The 24979-nt window shown below is 42.9% G+C and overlaps 1 protein-coding gene across 2 annotated transcripts in view; it reads right to left on the bottom strand.

Moving 5' to 3' along the window:
* Positions 1-23725, bottom strand: part of LOC308588950 (uncharacterized protein C11orf24 homolog) — a 30110-nt gene extending 6385 nt beyond the window's left edge. The window contains exons 1-3 of one of the 2 annotated variants that reach the window (XM_081197693.1): positions 23586-23707; positions 16326-16377; positions 617-860 (exon numbers count right to left, since the gene is read on the bottom strand). In XM_081197693.1, the coding sequence (XP_081053819.1) occupies positions 617-773 (157 nt within the window). In that variant the 5' untranslated portion in view covers positions 774-860; positions 16326-16377; positions 23586-23707. Of the gene's footprint in view, positions 1-616; positions 861-16325; positions 16378-23585 lie in introns of both variants that reach the window. The other variant, XM_081197692.1, reaches the window with a different exon arrangement.
* Between the last annotated feature and the right edge of the window lie 1254 nt (positions 23726-24979).

Genomic DNA, 24979 nt, shown 5'->3' with positions numbered 1-24979 from the left:
CGGCCTTTAAATAGGGAAACTGATGAGGATCTGTCAGGGATGATTTAAACCTAGAATGAGGTGGGCAAAGCTATAACCCTCCAGATGTTGTCAGGCTCCAACTCACCACAGCCCCAGACAGCTTGGACAATTGTCAGGGATGTAGTCCAGCAACATCTGGGGGGGAATAATTTAGTCACCCCGAGTCTAGAAGCTCCTAAAGTTCCAAGGGGTTTGATTAAGTCACCCGTGAAGCTCATGTCAAACTGGATTGAAAAATCCATTCCAAGGATCTCTGGGGCATTCAGGTAACAGGGCAACAAGGACACAGAAGAATGTGAAACTTCATCAAATACAGAGACATCTGGCTGAAGGGTATGTTAAGTAATCTAACACAATTTCCTTGCTAGTGTTACACACAAAGGCTCTTCTATGCTTGCTGCATTGTAAAATTGTAAAAAAGAAATAGAGAAAAGGCAGTCCCTGGAAAACGGATGCTGTTTTCAATTTGACTAAGGTTGTGAAGTCATTTAGCTACTGCATATGTAGCAGCCATAATCACAAATGCTGTGAAAGACCTAAGCAGACGCCTACTGCCCCAAAGGAAAAGATTTATGGTCAGGTGAGGTAATCTTACCTGATGCTGTTGGGCCTTTACAAGCTTGCTTGCAATGCTTTTCACTGCTGAGCAGATGTACATGTGTTACCTGGACCCCCCTCTCTTTTAAGATGGAGCTGCCGTTTTCAGACACACATAAGGAGATCAACAGAAAAGACCCAACAGCTGTCCACATCTTGAAGGCCTGCCTTGGAAGGAAACGAAACTTCTCTGGATAGTACCTCCAGATTTAAAAGCTGCTGTCAGGTCTTAAGTAGCACATCTGCAAAAGAAAAGAAAAAACACCACAAACTTACACTTTCCAGTCATTTTCAAAACATTTCCAGGTCTTCACCCAGCTGCCTGCAAAAGCCCTCTCTTTCTATGGGTCCCACTACCACACATTGGTGTGCTATACACATTGAGAAGACAAAAGGCCACAAGTGACTTCAACAATGGTAGTTTTCTCGAGTTTGGAACACTCCTCTTTACTTTCCTAGCACACTTAACAGAATGGCATATGACTTGGGCTGATGGGAGCAGTGATTCAAAACATCTGGAGGGCACCAGGTTGGCAAAGACCGAGCGACGGAATGGTCTGCAAACATGTGACAGGAGTCTGCTATTGAGACCAAGGGTATCCAGGCCAAAGCGGTGCCTGGATTAAATTTATTAATGAACCATTGAAGTTCACAGTTGTGGGACCAATGAATAACTACTTAAGATTAGATTGACCCCTAAAGAAAAATTCTTAGAAATATTAACAGCTACAAGCAGTATTATTAACATAACCACCACGTAACGCAATCTACTACGACCTCTCTCTACTCTTGCTCAGCCACCTCCACAGTTGATGGGCCATGGAAGGCCAAGTGTCCCCATGAAAGAAAAAGCTGCCTAAGCACCTCATCGCAAGTACAGTGGTACCTCAGGTTAGGTACTTAATTCATTCTGGAGGTTTGTTCTTAACCTGAAACTGTTCTTAACCTAAAGCACCACCTTAGCTAATGGGTCCTCCTGCTGCCACTGCATGATTTCTGTTCTCATCCTGAAGCAAAGTTCTTAACCCAAGGTAATATTTCTGGGTTAGCAGAGTCTGTAACCTGAAGCGTATGTAACCACTGTATTTTCATTTTGCTCATCTGGAAATCTACACTTGAACATAAATAAGGCCTATGAGATCTTTTGCTTCCTTGGCTAAAATACTGCAGAATGAATTTTGCTGCTGGTCAGGGAGCAGAATTATACCACCACGGGAAAGGTCACCTCCTTAACACCTGGGAAACATGCACTGTATTAAATATCTTATTATCAGAAAGCATTTTTTCATTCCATTTCCCATAATTCTGATAGTTTACGTCTCTCTTTGGGGTTGATCACACTGCTTCCATAAAGTTTTAAGGTTTTTTTTAAAAGGCAGATTTGGGATGTTAATATCTAAAACAAAACCTTAAAAAGTATTTCAAATTCAGATGCCCAGAAAGATGTCAATCATATAATGAAGGATTAAAATATTCTGCATAGGTGATATTATCCACTTGGAAGCTGTATTCATATCATACCTTCCTTTAACCTCATCACAAGACAGAGGCAGAATTGTATTTTGTTCTCATGTGTGAGACAGGTAGCCCACTCATTATAGGTGTGACTTCTGAAATCTCCTCCTCTATATATGATTGTTTTACATGTTTTTAGATGGTTATGACCATTTTAAATTTCTTTGGATGTTTTAAATTGTTTTATGTAGTTTTTTATTTTTAATTCTCACTTTTGTGTTTGCTGTCCTGGACTCCTTTAGAAGAAAGGGTGGGATGCAAATTTAATAAAACAATAATAACATAGGACAGGCTTGGCACCCTGCCATGGTTTTAGCAACTTTTTAAATTCTTTCTTTATAGGAGAAACACTAATATGTACTAACTTTTACAATGCAAGAAGGGCATTGCTCCTACTTGCTCTGTGGCTGCATTGAGACTTTGAAAAAGACATCTGGCCTTCTTGCATTGAAGTCTCTCCAGTGTCTTAAACAGCAGAGAATAAATCACTGCATGAGACAAATCCTGAATTCAACTTCCAGGGGCTTGGGGTAGCAATATTACCCTTTTGCAGCAAAAACAAAGCGTCCTGTAGCACATTAAAGTCTAACAAATTTATATGGCAGAAGTTAGTCCACTATACCCTGGGTGTGGGTGTGGGTGTGTAGAAAGAGTGGTGGGGAGATTATGTTTCTGAACAGAAGCATAGTGTTCAGGCTTGAATATCAATCTACAAAATGTTTCAGCCTTAAAGAGTAATAAAACAAGTCTTTGCAGACTTAATGAGGGTAGAAGTTTCCCATTACGGCCTCTTTTGTGGAAGCAGCGATATAAAAACTAGCAAGAGATTTGACTGCTGGACACAAGTTAAATTGACAGCTTAGTCTCACATTAGGCTCAACACCAGGCCTCCACTTAGAAACAAGGGTTTACAGTGTGCATAGGCATTACATCCTCTGATCTTCTATTTGAAGATTTTGCTGTGAACCACTGAAATTTGAGACAGCTGTGGAAAGAGACATGCACTGTAACTTGGCCTACAGTTCTGTGGGTATTCTGACTGGAAGCTGGCCTTTAGCAATACAGGAAGCTGCTTCTACTGAGTTCAACTAACTCAGAACTATCTAAACTGATTGGCAAAGGCTCTCCAGGCTTTTCAGGCAGGGGATTTTCTGCAGCCATACCTGAAAATGCCAGGGAGTGAGCCTGGGACCTTTTGTATAAAAAGGATGCGCTTTTTAAAATTTCATAACATGCCAGTATTCCAGAAAATGAACAACGCCTCCCCCATCAGCATTTGGCTCAATCTGGTTGATTCAAATTTAAATTTAAACATAAATTATGTTCACTTTGAACCTCCCTCCTATGTTCCTCAATACACCATTGTTTCATTGGTAACATGAGCGTAAAAATGACTACTACTCATACTTAATCTAAGCACAACCACAAGGGCTCCTGATTGGGTGTTTAGCTATGTGATGTTTAATGTTCTCACTTATTTCTGTTTTTGTTCAAATCAATTCACGAACCAAGAACCTATACATTGACCACTTATGTTGCAGATATTACTGAAAATTAATTATGCTAGTTTTGTGATATACAAATGGCATGAGATAACTTGGTCTATTTATTTGTATCCTATGATCCTTGTTCCTAAAACCCCAAAACAAATTATTATTTTTAAAAGCAGCATGTGATCTTCCACCGCGCTGAACTCCCCTTCCGCCTTAGGACCAAGAGAATTCCATCTTGCAATTTGACAACTTTTCCATTTATGGTTGCACGATAAAGTCAATCTGCACTAATTGTTCGGGAACAAAACATAGCTTTTAGTAGGCTGTATTTAATTTTGTGCTCCATTATGCCATTAATTTTATGCTCCCTTTTCAAGGTATTTATAGAGTTGACAACCTTTGTTCTTTTTCTGAATGTTTAACTAGGTCAACATTTCTAAAATAAAAATCACCAAAGTAAGCGAAATCCAGAGCTGTGATATTAAGTAGAACTCACAATCAGTGCTTTTTTCCCCCTAGAGAAAAAGGTGCCGGAATGTACCTCCCTTGGAAAGTCCCACCCTAGAACCCAAAGAGGTGAAGGGAGTCTTCCGTGCCTCAGCTGAGCAGCTTAACAAGCACCCACCATAGAAACTAATGGTGCATTTTCACATGCATAACTGACCTACTCCTATAATTGTGTCATCAACATTCCACTGGTTCAGTGAGTAGCTTCTATAAAGGTAATGCACCCATGATCCATTTTCAAATACAGAAATGATCTACTCCTACAGGATGTGCAAAAACAATCAGGACTTCACGTTGAGCAACAAGCAGAATCAATATTTGCATTGGGAGATGGGATGTCAAGCAGCGCTGAAAGAAAAGTCAGAGGAGTGCATAGGAATTTGGCTCAACACTGCAGAATCTATTAGCGACACAAAACATTTCAAACGTCTGTGCGGGGTGCAGTGTATTTACACGTTCATAGCCAAAGTTATACTGGATGTGGGAGAGCATTTCAAAAGATCTAATTCTCGCACACCATAAATAGCCCTGAACAGCTTTACAGCATGCCTTTAACTAAGCAGTAATCTTTCGGTCATATAACTCAGGCCCAACAATACTACAGAACATCTGCCCTTGCTGCCGGTGGATTATTTCCAAAAACGCATCATCTGCCTTTTTGGATCAAACTGTGCATGTACTGGGGAAGGGCTTGGCTGGTGCTTACATAATGTTCAATAACAAAATCTATAAGGAAATGCTATAGGACAGAGAGGACAATGAATGCAACTAACCTGCACATTGTTGTTATCTAAGTAATAGCAGGGGGAAGTGGTTTTATCCTGACCCTGCCATGGTCCTGACAAAAATTGCTCCCCCAGCTGCTATTTGCATCAGGAGGGAAGCCTTCTTTGGCATCCCATGCACAGCATAAGATAAGCCCTGCTCAATTGGGCCAAAGGCCCATTGAGCCTAGCACCCTGATCTCATAGTAGCCAACCAGATGTCCTTGGGAAGATCACAAGCAAGACATGAGCAGAACAGCACTCTTCCCATTTGTGACCCCCATCAATGTGTATTCAGAGGCAGACTGACTCACAACATTGGAGGTAGTACACAGCTGCCATGATTAGTAACTATCAATGGCCTTCCCCCTCCATGACTTTGTCAAATCCTCTTACAAAGCTCTGTCAGTAGCCATCACTACATCATGGAGCAGCAAACTGGTGCCTCAGGTTTTCTGAACATCTTTTCCTATGAAATGCTTGCCAGCTTTGTTGCTCAAGGCACAGGAAACCGTGTACTCTGTTAGCACAATGCCCCTTACTTTAGTGCACAATGGCCTGGAGTGTGTAGGCTGATCTGCACTGGGTTTGGAGTACAAGAATTTAGCTAGAAGATCTTCTGGCCACTTCCCACTCTGTTTATAAGCCATTGGCAGCTAACATGATGTCCTGCTTCCCAGGAGGTAGCAAACTAAGAAAGGTCGCTGGGAGAAGTTAACTCTGCTTTCAAGTCTCAATTTAAAAATCTAAGGGTGCATGTGACAAATGCCTAAATGGATTCCAATACTACTAGATCACATATCCTTTGATTTGGTAGGTCAGGCCATATAACTTGGGAGAGCCTTCCTGAAGTCAGAGTTTAAAAAATGTCAAAACCTTATCTCAGATATAGCAACCACTCTCCTTCCCCCTTCAAAATAAACGTTCAGAAGTTAAATTCACCCTAGTTATAATAATAATAATAATAATAATAATAATAATAATAATAATAATAATAACAACAACAACAACAACAACAACAACAACAATAATAATAATAATATTGTTTATACCCCAGCCACTCTGGCAGCTTCAAGTTAAACAAAATAATAATAAAATGTCTGACATTTTATTATATATTGTAGTCAATGAACTGGTGTTCCTTTAGCAATATTTTTATTCCTCAGGCTTTTTTTTTTAGTTATTGTTTTTGATGCAAACGAACTAAAACAGCTACCCTCTTGCTGATTTTCTCCACTATTGAAGAGACTGGCATGTGTCAGGAAACAACTCACATGGAAGCTGTGTGACATCTGGCTCTCCCAGCTGCCTTTTCAAGTTTTTCTCAACTGAGATGGTTCAACTGGTTTCCCTGGCTTCCTAGTTCATTCACCTTAGAACTTCTCTAAAGTGATCTCTCTTAGCAATGAAAGAGGAACTTCCTGGACACCACTAGAGTTTTTTCTAGGCACTGTTTGCCTAGATGGAAACAAGTAAAAAATAAGTAGATGGTAATTTGCACAGGAGAACAGCATCCCACAAATTTGCATCATGGTTGTTGTTGTTTTGGCCTTATTTTCCCTAATACTGTGCCATACCAGCCTTTTTATCCTGTAAGAGCACTAGTCACTAACTCAATAATTCAAATCCTGTTCCTCCCAAACCCACTGCATTCCTGCATTTCCCGGCTGCTGTTCCATTTTGTAGCTTTATTTTTTTTCAGCTTCCCTTGCAAATGTAGCACAAGCCTTGAGGTAATGAACTGATTAAGGAAGGCAATTGTCTTGTCAGATGCAAGGAGACTGGTGCTGTAACACCACTTCCTTGCAATACCTGCCCCCACTGCCATTAGACTGGTGTCCAAGCTAGAGACGATTAGACTCCCCAACTCCACCTGTCTCTGGGTTTTGGATTTTTTGTCAGAACGTTCTCAGAGGGTTAGAGTAGGGTCACATGTGTCCACAGCCCTTAGCCTTAACACCGGCTCACCACAGGGTTGCGTGTTGAGTCCCCTGCTCTATGCTCTCTATACGTATGACTGTACAGCCATCTACTCCAGCAACAAAATCATCAAGTTTGCTGATGATACTACGGTGGTGGGGCTCATTTCAGGAGGGGATGAGTCCGCCTATCGGGACGAGGTGGAGCGGCTCTGTGTTTGGTGTGGAGAGAACAATCTAGCTCTTAATACGGCTAAGACCAAGGAATTGGTGGTGGATTACAGGAAAAAAAAGGCGGACATTCAGCCCTTGTATATCAACGGGGAACGGGTGGAGAGGGTGGCGGAATTCAGGTTTTTGGGAGTGATTATGGATCAGGGCATGACTTGGAGCGCAAATACCACTGCTCTGGTGAAGAAGGCCCAGCAGAGAATTTATTTCCTCAGACTTTTAAAAAAGAACAATCTGAGTGAGAGACTGCTGGTGTCCTTCTACCAAGGCTCCATAGAGAGCATACTCACATATTGTATTTGTGCTTGGTTCTCCAGTTGTACAGCTAGAGAGAGGAAGGTGCTCCAGAAGGTCATAACCACAGCCCAAAGGATTATTGGTCACCCTCTCCCACCTTTGGAAGAACTGTACGGTTCCCGTTGCCTTAGGAAAGCAAATAACATCCTGCAGGATCCATCTCACCCGGGATACAGTCTGTTTGCACTACTGCCTTCTGGCAGGAGGTATAGAAACATCAAGTCAAGGACAAATAGACTGAAAAACAGTTTCTATCCAAGAGCTGTGGCCTTTTTGAATGCTGTAACTCGATAGTGAGATCTGGGAGTTTTTGGGGGTGGGTGTGGGTGTGGTTGGAAGGTGGTTTGGTTGGTTGTTGTTGTTGTTTTGCTTTTACTGTTTTTAAGGGATGGCATCCAATTTCGTTGCACTTGTGCAATGTTGCACTAGTGTAATGACAATAAAGAATCTATCTATCTATCTATTACAACAGAACAGGTCTTGCCTTGGTGTAGTATCTTTTTAGAAAAGCTTTTCCTTGTCATTTTTATCATAAAGCAACTGATCTACATAGTCCTCCAACCATCAAAATTCCATTTCATTAACACAAACATTCTTGCCCCTTTTTTTTCCTGCAAAAAGGAAAAAAAATACACCAGCAGACAACCCAGTCAACTGACTGCAGAATAGCAAGGAACCACGGTGCAATTCTCATTCAAATATACACTGTGTTATTTTATGCAACATACTATGGTCTATTGTCAACAGAATTTTAGATATGCGTTTTTTCAAAAAGAGGTTTCACGTACCAAGCTCCTCTAAATTGCTACTTTATCCATGGATATTCTCTCGCAAGGACTGGTACACACTTAAAAATTCCCGTGGGTCTTGCCGGACCATTTAATGGTTTTCCACCTGTTGTAGCAATTGTGCTGTGCTAGATGCTGTATGATATTTAATAGCATTTTTCAGAAACACACCATGAACCACCTGAATGAAACTAACAGACCACCAGGTCCACAGACAAGAGTCTGGCAACCCCTGGCCTAGAACATACCTCGGAAGAGCCCTCTGCAATGCACTCCATGTTTTGGACAGATATTCCTCAGCAGATGAAAAGGTAATCTGAGAAACAGTCACAATGCTGCAAATTATGTCTGGGGAAGGAGAACTATAGAAAGTCACATTGATAATGCAACCCAGATGCACAACTGACAGCCTCCATAAGAACAAAGCACTCAACCTTCACCAAACAATGCAAATGTCACCACCGGAATAAAACCTTGGTTATATATATGAGGCCTATGGAAACCTCACACATGTTAATAGAGAGGGTGCATGTAAGGTTTTGCAAATGTCAAGCTTAACATTGTTCAAAGCAATGTTCTCTCTTGCTCCTTCCTTCCCCACCCTCCCAACACACAAACACAAAGCTTTGTCCCCCCCCCCAAAACAATCTAGAAGCTGCTATGGTAGACTGCACTGCTCTTTGAAGGCTTCCATATGAAAAATTACAAGGCTGAAGTTCCATTTATGAAATGTCACTTCATTTGGAATATCTGAAACAATCCAGTTTAATATAAAGAAAAATGAACTGCCAAACCCCACATATAAAAGTCAGGATTGGACAATAAATCTGTCAATGTAAATGCCTCCAAGGAATAGAAACCTGCCTGGAAACTGGGCTGTTGCCTTCCAGGGCCTAATCAGGAGTGAAAGGCACAAGTGAAATTGTAAATGCGCAGCCTCCATGCCAGGCTGCGAAGCTCTTTGCTTTTCACACACTGTTGCAGATTAGGAGAACTTTTAAAAGCTCCAACTCAAAGCTCGGTTCCCCAGTGGCCTCTGGGTGAAGACTGCATTCAAACAAGCAAGAAGAAGAAGAAGAAACAACGCAGAGGGAAAAGTACTACATATCAGGGTGGATTTAAATCACGATTTAAATCACTAGTCAGTAAGACTTGATTTAAATCATTTTTTACAGAAAGACTCATTCTTGCTGGTATATAAGGCTTCATTTTTGGAATAATAAATTTTCAGAGTAGTTTTTAGTTATATCAAAAATTACTGATTTGGTTATATTATTAGAAATACATAGACAGATAATTATGAAATTATTGTGAGGTTTAATAAGTTAACTGTTTATAGGGGCTATATCTCCCAGCAGCCCTGGCTTTGGCAAGGCTGGCCTTCCTTTTTCTGGTGGGGAGGAGAGATACAGTTGGTAGGCCTAGGCTGGAACAGGCATGCAGAAAGAACAAGCTGAGGAGAAACAGGCTGATGGAAAGCTGGAAAAGGGGAACCAAGGACTGGAGCAGAACTTCAGGGATTCCTGCTGCAGGATTGAAGCTCCAGGTAGAGGCTTTATTGTTTGGACAATGTCAGGCGAGCCTGGGAAGAAGGGCCTGGAACCAGTGAACTCTTATTAGTTGACTGGCAAGCACTTCAAGGTCTTCAAGTGTTAGTGCAGTTGTTGGAACCCAGTGGGATTGGGAAGAGGTTGCCAGCCCTGAAGTGCCTTCAGCACTTGCCCCAAATCTGAGTTGCACAGATATGCAACCGACTTGCACAATTATTACACAAAGATCCCAAGACTTGAAGAGTATTCTGCTCAGAAGGTTGCATTTTCATTTTTACTGCTTCACACTTAGCTACTTGTGCAGATCTATTCTACTCCAAACAATCTATTCATTGAACCTCTTGGAACTTAGCATTTAAGAGGTATGGGGTTGGTTTGTGTGTATAAATTTGCAAAGGAACAATGGTTTTTTTCCTCAACTCTGTATGTTTATTTTATAACGTTTTTCCTGTGAATAAAAGGCATGTTATCTCTGCAGACACAAATTCACATTTTTGAGAACTGGAAAAACAAGCATCTGTGATAATATCTTCTCGTTAGAAAAACTGCCCCAAATAACCTTACAGAAACCTCTTGAAGAGCATGACATTGTGAATGGATTACTGGAATTCATTTACCAAAAATTTTAAACACTGCATATAAAGCCTCATGCTACATAATTAAAAACAAATCCTTCTTTCCAGATGAATAGCCTATAACGTAACTTAAATAGAAAACCATCTTTAGAAAGATTTTTCCTCCAAAACTTAACGTAACTTAAATAGAAACCTATCTTTAGAAAGATTTTTCCTCCAAAAGCATTCTATTTTTAAAAATCCCATTTAAATTTAAAAAATCTGATTTAAATTTTAAAAATTCCAATATTTATTTATTTAAAAATCATTTATTTTTATCCACCCTGCTACAAATGCAGAGGGTGATCTCCCCACAGTTTGATTTTTCTCTTTGTGAGGCTCAAAGGAAATTAACTGCACAATAGGACGGTAACAACTTCTGGGATGAAGTTGGGGTAGACATCACAGTCTGCTACAGAAAAAGAAGCAACCCTTTCTCACTGGATTACTTTTGGGGTTCCCATCCATAGCTTTTCTCCCTAAGTAATTCTTCAGCTTTCTGCAAGACTTATCATGCATCAACCTACCTCTTGTGCATGAATAATATCTTTTGAGGAAGGGCATAGCTCAGCGGTAGAGCATCTGCCTTGCATGCAGATGGTCCCAGGTTCAATCCCTGGCACCTACAACACAGGGCTGGAAGAGACCTCTGTCTGGAATCCTGGAGAGATGCAGCCAATCAGTGTAGACAATACGGAGCTAGATGGACCAATGATCTTACTCCGTTTAAGGCAGCTTCCTTTGTTCCTGTAAATACCTACACTCATTCTGAACATCAGAAATTAAAAGAACAGGGACTACCTTTAAAATACAGTCGTACCTCGAAAGTCGAATGCCTTGTGAGTCAAACGTTTTTGCTCCTGAACGCCGCAAACCTGGAAGTGAGTGTTCCAGTTTGCGAACGTTCTTTGGAACCCAAATGTCTGACGTGGGTTCCACAGATTCCAATTGGCTGCAGGAGCTTCCTGTAGCCAACCGGAAGCCATGCATTGGTTTCCAAACGTTTTGGAAGTCAAATGGACTTCCAGAACAGATTCCATTCGACTTCTGAGGTACGACTGTACTGTATTTCAAATCTCAATTTTCTAGCAATGCTAATGACAACCAAACAACTAAGGTTTATCAGAGACAGAATATGTGTCAATATAATTAATAGTAATTGAAGAGGGCACAGGAATGTAGCAAGAGAACCATAGGAGAAGATATTCAAATAATGTAGAGCTGAAGATAGATAAGAATCCCACCACTTCCTTCAGGCCTGGGCTCACTGGCTTATACTTTTGGCAGTGACAGTAACCTCTGCCTGGAGGGAGAACCCACGTCTAGTTGTTACTGAAGCCTCTTCTAATTTTTCACACACAGGAAATATGTTTCTGACCATTTTGGTTACATCAGCACAACACCCTACACTAAAGATCTCCATTTTCTGTCTTTAAATGTTTCGTTCTCCCACAGGACAGCTGTGCAACTCCCAAACAAATACAACCTTCATCCTTCATTTTCTCACCAGCCAACAGCTTCTGTGAATGTAAGCGCAGGGCTGGATGCAAAAGGGTACTCGGCAGCCAAAAGAACAATTAGCCATTTATCAAAAATGTCCCTAAAACAACTCTGTCATTGTAGTCTTAAAGCCTGCTCAGTAACCACTCCTACAGGAGGGCCACTTTAAGAAGGAATGGGGTGGACTAATCCATTCCTCATCATCCAAAGCTTCCTTTTCAGCAGACACCAGTACCACTACCCTGCCTATCAAACAGCAAGTGGCAGACCAGGTAACACCCCTCAGGAGGCCAGATTTGGCCCAGGAGTCCCCAGTTGCTGATCCCCACTTTAAAGAGACCCATCTCAGGAAGGATGCATATTGCCTCTGATGAAACTTGTGCCTTCACCCTCAAAAATAACTATTTCCTAAGAGATTCATGCAATGCTAGATATAACAAATCCTTTTGACAAACGTATGAATGTAGGAGGTATTAAACGCAAGGAACAGGACCGGTGAATGTTCACTCTTCTTTCAGGAAATACTTTTGTCCCTTCAAAATCACTACTTTCAATCTAAGAATCAGACCCTGTGAACATTTGGCCCAGTTCTACTTCAAAGCGAGTATGAATAGGATTAGACTGCAGAAGAACTATGCTACAAAACAGAGGGTCTAGCACAGGGGTCGGCAAGGTTTACCTCACCTGGGCCAGTTCACTCCAGCAGAGATCCCTCTGTGGGCTGGATTGCATGTGTGCGTGAGCACGCACACCCACGATTTCCAGCGTCTGCGCAGACGTGATTTCTGGTGTCTGTGCATGTGCAATTTCAGGCACAGCGGAAGCGAGTTCCTGCGCTGCGCTGGTTTAGTGCAGTGCACAGGGACTTGCTGAGCGGGCAGCTCGTCTCGTGGGCCGGTTAAATGACCCCCGTGGGCCGCTTGTGGCCCATGGGCCTTAGGTTGCCTACCCCTGGTCTAGCACTATGTTACAGAATTTGCTACACCAAGATGTGTTTGGAACTGTTTGCAGTTCTTATAGAGTTTACCCACAACACTGAATGCACAAATGTTTGTGAATGCTGACGAGACGTGCATACGCTGTTGTTTCACAATGCAGCTACACTGAAAAAGAAAACCATCATTCATGAATCAACCAAACCACCTTATTATGTATTCTACTGTGACATAGGCTGCAAGGTGTATGCTGACATAGCAGGACTCTGGTGACTGAAAAGTCATTAAGATGATGCATAAGCCCCAGTCAGTACTCCAGCTGACACCAATCACATCCTTTCTACACTCAGATTCCTTAGGAAATGCAGAGCCTTTAGTTAAATTATTGGGGGACCACACAAAAAATGGTCGGGGGCACATTTGGGCCACAGGTTAGTTACTCTGCTTTAATATCTGTAGGCAAGAAGGAAAAGCAGCCTTCGCCTGGATCCCGGCTGATACCAGTCACCCCCTTTCTTCACTCTGCTCTTTCCCCTAGGATGGTGTCACGCTACAAATCCTGCCCTCCACCATCCTTCTTCGCTGAACAGCATTGCACAATACTGCATCCCCACATTCAGTGACTGTGATCATTATTTGTTTAGTTGCCACACAATGCTAGAGTGACACTGCAATATCCTGGATATGAACTCGATGCTGATACAATGAAACAACTAGCATTAGGTCAACACCAGGGGGGGTTGTGCTATATGCACAGTGCTGTTGGCACACAACAGCCCCGGTCAGCCCACTTCTCAGTTAAAATCTAAGCAGCTTCAAAAACTTGGCTTAGGGAGGAATTGGATGTCGCATTAGTTGATGGAACAACCCCCCATCTCCTGCCCCCCCCCCACTGTTCTGGAGGTTCTTCCAAGCCTCCCCCACAACTCAATTTGAGGGTGAGGGGGGTAAATCCATGTTGGAAGACTCATTAGCTGAATTCCACCTTTGATGTCTAGAACATCCCTTTAAAAATTAAATCTCAAACTGGTTCACCGTAGTAAAGCTTTTCATATTCGTCTTGCAAGTGCCAGTTCTCTCATTAATGAAACTCCCAGCTGCCATGTACTAAACAGAAAAGTGCACTCCATGTTCAGACTCCTGCAGTACATCGGTCTGATCGACGAGCAACTGTGTGCATCTTAAGCTACGTGCTTTCTCTGTTAAACCTGACAGCCTTGGGTAAATCAAAATTGCTGTCTGCAACCATTATCTCGCCTTGCTTCTTGCTCAATGAACATATTTCCATTAGCTTCAAGTACTGTAACAACCTTAAGTGGTTATTTTGTATACTGTCAGGGACAGCAACATATACAACAGAGATGCACACCTTGCACTTCTAAAAATATGGAATCTTGATACAATTGCAGGGGTGGAGGAGGGGAAAAGAAAGATACTGAGCATGGCTACAGATGCAATGCATTCTTACGCCTGTGCAATGGAACGTTAAAGAGAGGTTTGCAGTATTTGAATTATTAGAACTCATGTGCACAGAAACTCTGAAGCCAGGGGATGCATATTCAGTTGTAAAGGAATGCCACCAGATGAGAACTTTGGCTGTGCACTTTGAACGCAGGCTCCTGCATCTTTGTGATGCAGCCTGTTTACATAGCTCAAGAGTCATTTGTTGACTGTGGACTTTCCCCGCCCCACACACCCTATAATCACAAAAGAAAATCGCTGATGTAGTGTTCCAACTCATCCCGTTGTCCTTCCATGTCACCACTAACATTACTGCAGCCAGTTCAGACTGCTGCATGCTGAAGTTTGACTGCATCACTTCAAGGGTCCCCAACATTCACTTCCTCGTGGCAATGGTGCAAACTACATGCACCAACAAGCAGTCAATATCCCTGGCAGACACGGGTGGGGAAACTGGCAACTATCAAGAGTACAAGGGCAATTTTCTTGCCAGTTACCAGCAGCGGTGAAAGACAACCATCCCTACTACGTAGCACTTGTAAGGCACGAGGTGTTTTGAACTGGGGATTCTGGCAGCTGGGCCCAAGGACACTGGAGGCAGAACACAGCCATCCTGGCTAGTGGCTGTTGATAAGTCTTATTCTCCATGCCTCCTTTTGAAGTTGGGGGTCATCACTATAGTCTGCAGGGGTGAATTTCATAGCTTAACTATGTGTTTTGTGAAGCAGTACGCCTTTTGTTTAAACTGAATTATCCAAGGGAGCTGAATGCTGGAAAGTCTAGGGTTCTAGTATTTATGAGGGAGAGAAAAAGTTCTTTCTCCACACCAAGCATAACCTCAAATACCTCTATCATGTCTCCCTCCTCTTACTCTTCCCTTTTCCTAAACTAAAAAGCCTCACATGTTGTAACCTTTTCTAGTTGCTCCAGCCCCTTGTTCATTACACCAGCACACTCAGAAATGGCAATGGTGTGGCACCTTGTTGAATCTGCATTCTGTAGCAAACCCACAAATGTGTAAAATGATCTCCCTAATGTAGGTTCTCTTTTTTTTTTTTTAAAATATTTTTTTATTGCGTTTCTTTTCATAGGTTAACAAATTTGTTTACATGACAACATGCAAGAAACATTTTTTATATATATATATATGAAGAAAAATAAGAAAAAAAGAAATATTAAGCAACTTTCCTTAACGTCCTTCAACAATTCACTTTTGGACTTCCTCACATCCTCTCGGCATTGCATTCATTGTTCTAACCAGTTCAGCAATTTGTTATCTTGTTTCCCATCTTATTATACCTTTAAATATATTATGTTACCAATTTCAAAAAATTTGTATTTTAGTTTTAAGACTCTTAATAAACATAATATTTTGTTTCAAATATGTCTCGTTTTTTTCCGTCAATGCTTACTTTATCATTTGCTTAAAATAAATTGCAGAAGCATAACGTTTCTTAATCGTGCGCTATCTTAACATTCAAACAACTTATAATGTTTTTGCAAATAGTCCTTAAATTTTTTCCAGTCCTCCTCCATTGTTTCTTCGCTCAGATCTCGGATTCTGCCAGTCATTTCTGCCAACTCCATGTAGTCCATCAGCTGCGTCTGCCAGTCCTCCAGTGTGGGTAAATCTGGTGTCTTCCAGAACTTTGCAATAAGGATCCTTGCTGCTGTAGTTGCATACATAAACAAAGTTCTATCCTTCTTTGGCACCTTCCGGTCCACCATGCCCAGAAGAAAGGCCTCTGGTTTCTTAGCAAAGGTATATCTGAATACCTTTTTCAGCTCATTATGTATCATTTCCCAAAAGGCCTTTACTTTCGGGCAGGTCCACCAGAGGTGAAAGAATGTCCCTTCTGCCTCCTTGCATTTCCAACATCCCTAATGTAGGTTCTCTACCCCACTTTATGCTGTTCTGAGTTAATACTCGTGCTCAAGCAGAGTATCTTTTTTGCCTCTCTAAACAAGCCAGAATTCCCTCATACAAGATCTCTAAGAGTCTAAGGGATCACATAGTGGAATTTTCCTGTTGAGGTACTGTCTTCCTGTGTACGCTTTTCCATATATTTTTATCTGATCTCCTGGAACCTGATACAGGCAGGTACCAAACCCCTTTCGCCCACAAAAACTTACCCCATCAGCACTTGCAAAAGACATTCCCAATAGCAGAGGGAGCTATTTGGTCCTGCAACAGTAGGGGTGGGGGTAGGGAAAGCGAAAAAGAGAGAATATAAATCAGCCCTTTCTGGAGTCTTTCAAGACAGAATAAAAAAGGTGGGAATAATTTGACAGGTCAGCTGACACACTTAAAAAAAAAATTACAAATTGTGTTGTACTTTTAATAGGTGCCTGATAATCAGAAACTGCCTTAAAAAGGCATGGACGTTCTCCATATCATTTTTATCATTAGAGGAGGAGAATACTGCTGGCACAAATACAAACACATGGCGAATGCTGCTGGCATGTCTAGACATAGGAGCACTTTAGCACTCCAAGCTGCTGAGTGCTGCAAAGCTTACGTGACTCACAGGTCTGTGTAGTTGAAACAAAATACACTTGGGGAAGTCAATCTATTGCATGTTGATACTACATGTGTCCAATTGAAATATCAATCATTTAGCCCAATTTGCTAGAAACCCACATGGTTTTCATTTTATCTTCAGTATATGCATATGAATTAGAAGAGCTGTATTTACAGCTTTAAAATGTAACAGCCATCTATTTGTTTTGAATTTAAAATGCTAAAAGCAGTAGATTAAATACACAAATTAATTCAAAAATAACTGTTTTTGCTTTATTTAGCAGGAACAAGCCCTAATGTGATATAGTTACGTCTTTGAGAGCTTAGAGTGCAACCTAAGTGTGGATACACATCTATCCAAAAGTAAGCTTTGTTGGCTCAAGGGAACTTCCTGTGTGTATGTTAGATAGAGAGGTATATGCAAAAATCCTTAGATGGCAGAAAGACAGGCAAGTATGCATGGGTAAAGAGCAGCTGTAAGGGAACCTGTGGCCTCCAGGTGTCATTGGGACTATAACTCTCATCATTCCTGGCCGTTTCCCATACTAGCTGATGGGAGCTGGAGTCCAACAACATCTGTAAGATTGCACTTCCAAACCCGTGGTTTAGAATATGATGAAAAGTTAGCCTTGGACATCTTCAAGTTTTTCTGCAACCTTGCCTTGAACAACATCACAAGCTGTGCGCTTCTGAAGGTTGCTTGAGTGTCAGGGACAGCTTGTCAGGTGGAGGGAAATGCAGTCATAAAGGGGCTGGGTCTAGATACTTGACTGCAGGCACAAGTGCCCAGGGGCTCCCATGTGCACCCGCTATGCCACTGCTTTCTAAGGTTAACACTTGGCAAGGATCAGCTGCTACACCTTGAAAACCAGCCTTCTGCTGACACCTCCAGCAGTCAGCTCCAGCCACACTAGATGGCACACTTAGGTTTGACAGCACAGCAGTCAGCTTCATCCAGGTAGCAGCAAGGCTATATCGGGGTTCCTGAACCAGCTAAGACTTTTCTCCCATGAGCCAAGAAAGTCAGGAATCCCTTTCTTACAGCTGCTGGTGATGCTCTGTATATCAGGGGCGGGAAACCTGTGGTCTTTCAGATACTTTTGAACTCCCAACTCCCATCAGCCCATAGCTGTCAACGTTTCCCTTTTTTAAAGGGAAATTCCCTTATTCCGAATAGGATTCCTTGCAAGAAAAGGGAGAAGTTGACAGCTATGCATCAGCCCCTGCCAGCATAGCCAATGCTCAGAGACCAGGGGAAACTGTGGTACAACAACATTTGAAGGGCCAGATTTCCCACCCCTACTGTATATGGAATGCCAATAGCTGCATCTTTCCCCAAACACCAAAATAGTCCCTTCATGCATAGCACATCAGGAAGAGCAATACCCCACTTCCTCTACTCACCAGAGCACCTTAAGAGACATTGCCCCATTGGCTTAAAACAATCAGCAGCAAACTTGGTGTGTTTATGGCCCAAGTTACGAGGGATTATGACAAGCTTATCTTGTGGCAATATCAAGATAATCACTGAATCTTGCAAAGCAAAAAAAACCAAAACACGGGACTTTTTCTGTAGAACATGAGCTCCTGGAAGCAGCTGAATATATTGACATTATATTGTTTGCCAAAGGGGTGTGCCAGACTTTGAGGCCACCACATCTTCCTTGTCCTGAGTTCTCAGTAGCACCCCACCAAAATATCCTGCTATGCTAAAACATCTTTCCAACAGCAAGTATTTAGAAAGGGCTTCTGTTGCCTTGTAACAGTATGAAAGTTGCATTCAGCACCTTCTCTCCAACCACTGCCACCTGTTCTAATTCTAGGTGCCTGTGCTTTGCTGAATGCATCCATGCCTCAGTCGGTTGCTTTCTGGCCAAGCTGGTTGTGGTGGAGCATTCGCGGCCTACCTTGGCGTTTCTCGTAGGATGGGAAGAGATAATAATTCTCTCTCGTTCTCTTAGTTATACAAATATATACACTAGCAGCACACAGCCCTGGCCCTATGATTAGGCAGAGTTCATCGTCCACCTGAAGAAGCAGAAGCTGTGGACGGGGTCAAAGTGTTGGGGAAGACAGAGCTGCGTGCCACATGTCCCAAAACCAGCCTCCTGCCTTCTTATGTAGTGAAGGATAGCCTCCCTGTCTAATTCAAGTGCAGCCCAGTTGGCTTCTGTACATGGAATGGGGAAGTGACATCTTGTCCATTGCCTCAGGCAGCAAAATGCCTTGACCCAGCCCTGTTGACTAGTAAACACACAAGAGAAAGATCTTTCTTCTCCACAAAATGATTGCTAGTAGAACCTCACACAATGGTTAGACTCAGCCCTAAAAATTATGCTCGTGACATACGGTACGACCCCGCACCTCTTAAAAGCTGTTCTTAAGAGGATCACACAAATATTGTAGGGTTTTCTTTTAGAACTACTGACCCATCTTTTTCGTAATGGCTTTATTTTTCTTTGGAAATCGTCATTTAATATGTTGTAATCTGCATGAGTGGTGTACTCGAACAGCGTGCTATAAATATTCTAATAAATAAATAAAATGAAACTTTTTTTTTCTAGCGCTACACTGTGACTTTTAGATATGAGTCTCTAAAAATCACAGTACAAAAATACCCCAGCTTCTGCAAAGCAAGCTTGCGGCTGAACACCAGATGTGTGTAGGAGGATGGAGGCCATTCTGAATAGGAGTACAGGGGGAAGCTGTTTGACAGAAATTATCTAGGGTAGAATCATAGAATTGTAGAGTTGGAAGGGTTCACAAGGGTCATCTAATCCAACCCCTTGCAATGCAGGAATCTTTTGCCCAATGCGGAGCTCGAACCCACAACCCTGAGATTAAGAGTCTTGTGCTCTATTGACTGAACTCTTGCTAGCCACCCTTATACCACTGCCCAATGTTCTGCAGCTCCCACTTCATGAAAAAAGTATTGCATGAGGTGATAAGACTCAACCATAAAATGCAATTTAAAAGATTCTAAACACAAGGAGAGTGTGTGCTTGGCTTGCAAATGTACTTACACACTCCAATACACACCTTAGCACTCTTATAGAAACAGGATGCAGGGAAAGGCTGTGGCTCAGTGGCAGAGCATGTTTTGTGTGTAGGTTGTAGAAGACCCTGGGTTCAATCTCTGGCATCTCCAGGTAGGGTCAGAAAAGACCCTTCTCTGCCTAAAATCCTTGTCTGGCAAGTGCAGACAATTCTGAGCTACACAGAACAATGGTCATAAGAATAAAAACAATTCTCAATAAAAAAGCATACATGTCACTTTCAGAGTCTTATTCCACCCTGAGAGAGAAGAGAAATACTTCTCCTATGTTGGTGTTTACCATTTACAGGTGTGGTTTTTAAATCAGGACTTCCGCTAAAAATGTATGTGTGTATGTTTTAAGCCTGTTCTCTAATTAGAGACACCTTTTTAGCCCTATCAAACAACTCAATTGATAAATCTGATTGAACAACTGAAAGGTTAAATCTTCTTCCTTTGGTACTAAAATCCCAACAGTGGGGGCAAGAGTCCTCATGGCCACTGCTGTTCTAAGCTTTTAAGAAACTGTGGGTGGTCCAAATATAGATGCCCCAGTATCACATCTAATTTGGCCCCCAAGCTTCACACACAGAAGTAGGAATTTGAACTTGGGTTTCCCCATGTGCAAGGCCAACACTTTAGCCATTGTGACTACATGACTAAATGAACTGCACAAAATGAAGACGAGGTTCTCTCTCTCTCCCTATCTTCACCCCATAGCTAAGAGGCATATTCATGCGCTGGGTGGGTGGGGGGGGGAGAAGTACATCTTCAGTAGTTGCACATTCTTCTCTCAGGCCCCACACTAGATCACAAGGAGCAAAAAATTAAAAATACACAACTAATCACAAGCAGCAACATGATTTTTCAAAGCCTGAAGGAATTTCAGAATACTTTAAAAACTTGAACTAGAGAGATGATTAAGCCCATTCATCTTTTGTGAAGGGAGTGCCTGTGTAAACTAACAATATAGCTTTAGAGACATGCCATCTTGTGAATTGACCTTGCAAACCACAGATTTTTACATACAGAGCAGGATACTCTCTCTCTCTTTAAAAAAAATATGCATGAGGTTTCTGGCAGTTTCAAAACGCCAGTGACATTGTACCTGCCCTACAGGGATACGAATAGGCTAAAAAAATAATCCAGCAAACATCCTTGTCCTGCAAGCTTTTGTAAAGCACATGAGAATGTATGCATTTGTGAGCACCCCCCCCCAGGCAAGACTGATATTAACCAATATCTTTCAGGAAGGCTTCTAATCACAATACAAAGATCTCTTGAGAAACCCTTGACCACATTGTTCAAAGTTCCTCTTAAATACAAACCATGCAGTTGGAAGGGAGCCACCTGGACCTGTGGCTTAGTCCAGCCTTCTGGCACAAGTCAGGGCAATTAACATAACAACAATATACCCCTTACAGATCAACCCGTGCAACTCAGCCCCAAGTTGTCCGGAACTGCAAGTGGGAAGAGCAGTGTTGCACTTAGGTCAGCTTGTGACTTAAGCACCTCTTGGTTGACCACAGTGAGAACAGAGTGCCTCGCTGGGCCTCTGGCCTGATCCTAGCTGGGACTCTGGCCTGATCCAGCAGGACTCTTATGTTCTTAAGTGTGTCACAATCTCCTAGCAGATGCTCTGGTGGGGAAAATCTGTTCTGGGAGGAGTCATCTCCAGATGGCACAAGACAGCCAGCCAAGCCATGTGTTAAAAGAAAGGCAAAACTAGCCCAACATACAGACAAATGAGGGGTGAGAAACAGGGTTCGTGCTCAAAGCAGTAAATCAGCTTGGAAATTTACTTGGGTGGGGAAGGGGTCCAAGCTAGAAAGCAGATATATGAGTCTTGCCAGCTGAAAGGCAAAGAATTATTTCAGTCTTTTCTGTTATGAAGTACAGTGGTACCTCAGTTTACTAACTTAATCCGTTCTGGAAGTCTGTTCTTAAACCAAACAGTTCTTAAACCGAGGCGCACTTTCCCTAATGAGGCCTCCTGCTGCTGGTGCCCTTCCACTATTCGGCTTCTATTCTTAGACTGAGGTAAAGTTCGTAAACTGGGACACTACTTCCAGTTTTGCGGAGTTCTTAAACCGAATAGTTCGTAAACAGGGGTGTTCTTAAACCGAGGTACCACTATAGCTGCATGGGCAAGGGTAGTCTTCAATTTGGATTCATAATGCACTTTTGCTGAGCTGGATGAACTGCTTGCAGCTTCTCTTACAAACAATACTTTCTGTGTACACAGGCAATCCTACTTTGTCATCACTCAAATACATATTGACATTCCTGGATAGAAATGCAGCCAATCAAAGATGTAGCCAGCAGGAATTCCCCCAAGTACATCAATCCTCCAATCAGAAACTGTTGCCAATTGAACCTGTGTTACATTCACCCATGTGCAAATTCCAGGGATCCCCTGCCCTGATTTTGTGCCATTAGATAAATTACTGTATGAACATACAATAACACAAAACCAATATGGTTACTGTACCTCAATAAGTTTTTCAATGGAATGTAAAATCAAGATCTATGATCATAGGACCCACTATACACCCAAAACACTGAGCTCAGAATTAAAAAGGAAGTATCATCCAGACTGACTTGTGGCAAAATGCTTGCAAATTTGCCACAAAGCATTGCACTCTAGGCACTGGTTGGCAGCCCCATTATCAGTTTTGGGATACCAAGTCTGCACAGCAGATTGAGCCAACTGCAGCACCTGTGCAGAACAATAATAAATGCACTGGTTCAGACTGGCCACAATTTATAAAATTTTGGATAAAAACATCACAAGTTAGAATTCAGTGAAGTATTACTATACAAACTAGAATTCTAAATAAAATCCTATTATATCTGACCATATTATTCCACTTATATACAGTCAATTCATTTAAAGAGATACAGCATGCAATTTGTGCTATGCCTTTAAAAATCAAGTTTAAAGAGAGAACGTGCCTGAAAGAAAAAGAAAATCAAGAAGAACTCTTCCCTGGCTGTCATTGTAAGTGTCTTTAAGTTTTCTTTAACAGCCAACTTTTCCAGCCCACTTAAATTAGGTGAAGCAGAGTAAAGGACAACAACCAAAATGCCTTTTTATCAGGCCAACCTGTCACTATTCTCTTATTACTGTTATCCACAGGGAATAAAAATAACAGTAACATTTCACCTATATAAGACAGACCTGTGATTTCAAATGTTACTTTTAGAGTTGCAGTGACACACTTTTGAGCCAGTGCAAAAATGTTCACTCAGCAGCTGGGGGCAGTCTGTAGGCCTGTCATCCTCTTCCCCCAAAATGGCATTCCTCCCTCCCCCGCCCAGCACTTTTTGAAGGAACTTCTTTTCATAAAAGGCGGGGGGGGGAGTGGGAGGAAAGGTGGGCGAGAGAAGCGAAAGGAGCTGCGCTCCTGTACCCCAGAGCAGGAAAGGAAAGGCCGGCTTGCGGCTGTGCCAAACCACGCTTGAACTCCAACCCTCAACCAGCGCAGGAATGGCATGGTACAAACTCCAAGAGCACCATCCACGCAGGAGGAAAACGGGGAGCCAGCCGAGCAAAGCTGAGTCAGGGGGCAGGTGGCACTTCGCAAGCAGACGAGGCGCTCGCTTAAAGGACACGGGATCCCCCGCCCCACAAAAAAAGCAGCAGCCCTGGCAGGGGCGAGGGCTTGCCTTTCCAGGGTTGGGCTCTCGAGCCCCCTCAAACTTGGCAAGGCACCACCAGCCCCCAGTCACGCCGACCGACCCCCCCCCCCGCCCCACCTGAGCTCCCACAGGTTGCAAAGCCGGAGAGTAGCTACGCGCCCCGCGGAAAGAACCCGAAGGAAGAAGAGGCCATTACCCTCCCCGGAGCAGCCACATCCCACCTCCGCCCTCCGGGCCCGCCTGGAAGGAGTGCGGCCGCGAAAGCTGATGGAAAGAGAGGCGGCAGCGGCAGCCCCCACCGCTGCGGGCCCGCCACATGCCTCCGCAAAGCTCCGCCCCCGGCTCCCCCTCAGCCCCGCCCGCGGGCGGGACGGCCGCGCCCACGGGCCCTATCAGCAGTGGCGCCGTCCGGCGCTAAGGCCCGCCCACCTGCCGCGGCCCCGCCCCCTCGCGTCCTCCCCTCCCGGGCCTGTGCTTCTCGAGCGAGGACGTCATCAGGCAGAACCCGGAAGCCCCGGCTTCCGCGGATGGACATTCTGTTCCCGCCTCCCCCCTCCTGCCAGCTCTTTCGCTGCCTCTCCATTCACCAGTCGCGTTCCCTGACGTAGAAGCACCGCGTTTCGTAATGATGGGGGTGTCGCTTTAGGAGTCGGTCCCTGTAGGCTCTGCCCTTGCCCGGCTGCTCAGTGTCTGCGGCCGCTTCTTCAGCTCGCGGAAGGCGGGCGGTGGTGCGCCTTTTGCGTGGCTTAATGTTGGGGATAAAGCGGCTTTTTGCTGTTGGGGAACGGAAAAGAGAGGAGCAGCATTTCCATGCCCAACTCTATTAGATGTTTATTTACGCAAGGTTTTTAAATCCTAATCTTGAAGGATTGTGGCTTCTTTCCACGAGCACAGCGTTTAAAGTCCCATCATTCGAGCATTATCGAAAATGTACAGTATCTAAATCCACGTAGAATCAAATCCGCCTTAACGACTTTTAAATCCATGGCACTGGTTTATTTATTTTCTGCTTCTCCTGCACGATTAGTGTAATTATATAACGTATAAAGACTGGGATTTTTTTGTTCAGAATATAAAAGCAGTGTTACTCTAAGGGCAGACCTGTGGTTCAACTAAAAGCATGGGCCGAGAATCTTCTGTTCTCTATTTTGCAGAACAATCTCGCCTCCTTGAATACACAAAGTATAGACTTAGTTCTGTCTAGGAGGGAGAAAGACAAATCCAGTGGTACTTACTGCTGTTAATTTAAGGAGGCCAGAATCCTGTTTGTAAATAGTTATAGTAAGGAAGAATTGAACCAAAAAGTTCTGTTCGTTATTTTCTTGAAGCAACATTTAGCCTCTTCCATTTGTCCTTCTTTACTTTAAAAAAAATGGTCATAAATTTCGTAGATGTGTTGGAGTCCTTGGGTGCATTTGTGCCAGGGCTGGATTAACCATTAAGCAAAATGAGCACATGCTTAGGGCATCAAGAGATGGGGAGTACCACAGAAATTTTCCATTGCTGGATTTTTAACATTAATGGTCATAAATTGCTCAGCTGACCATTCATTTTCTCAGCTGAAGTACCGGTATATTAAGAATCCCAGCA

Source organism: Podarcis bocagei, assembly GCF_964188305.1.
Source record: "Podarcis bocagei genome assembly, chromosome: 1".
Classification (NCBI taxonomy): domain Eukaryota; kingdom Metazoa; phylum Chordata; class Lepidosauria; order Squamata; family Lacertidae; genus Podarcis; species Podarcis bocagei.
The sequence above is the reverse complement of the archived record's forward strand: the minus strand, read 5'-3'. Positions and strand labels throughout refer to the sequence as shown.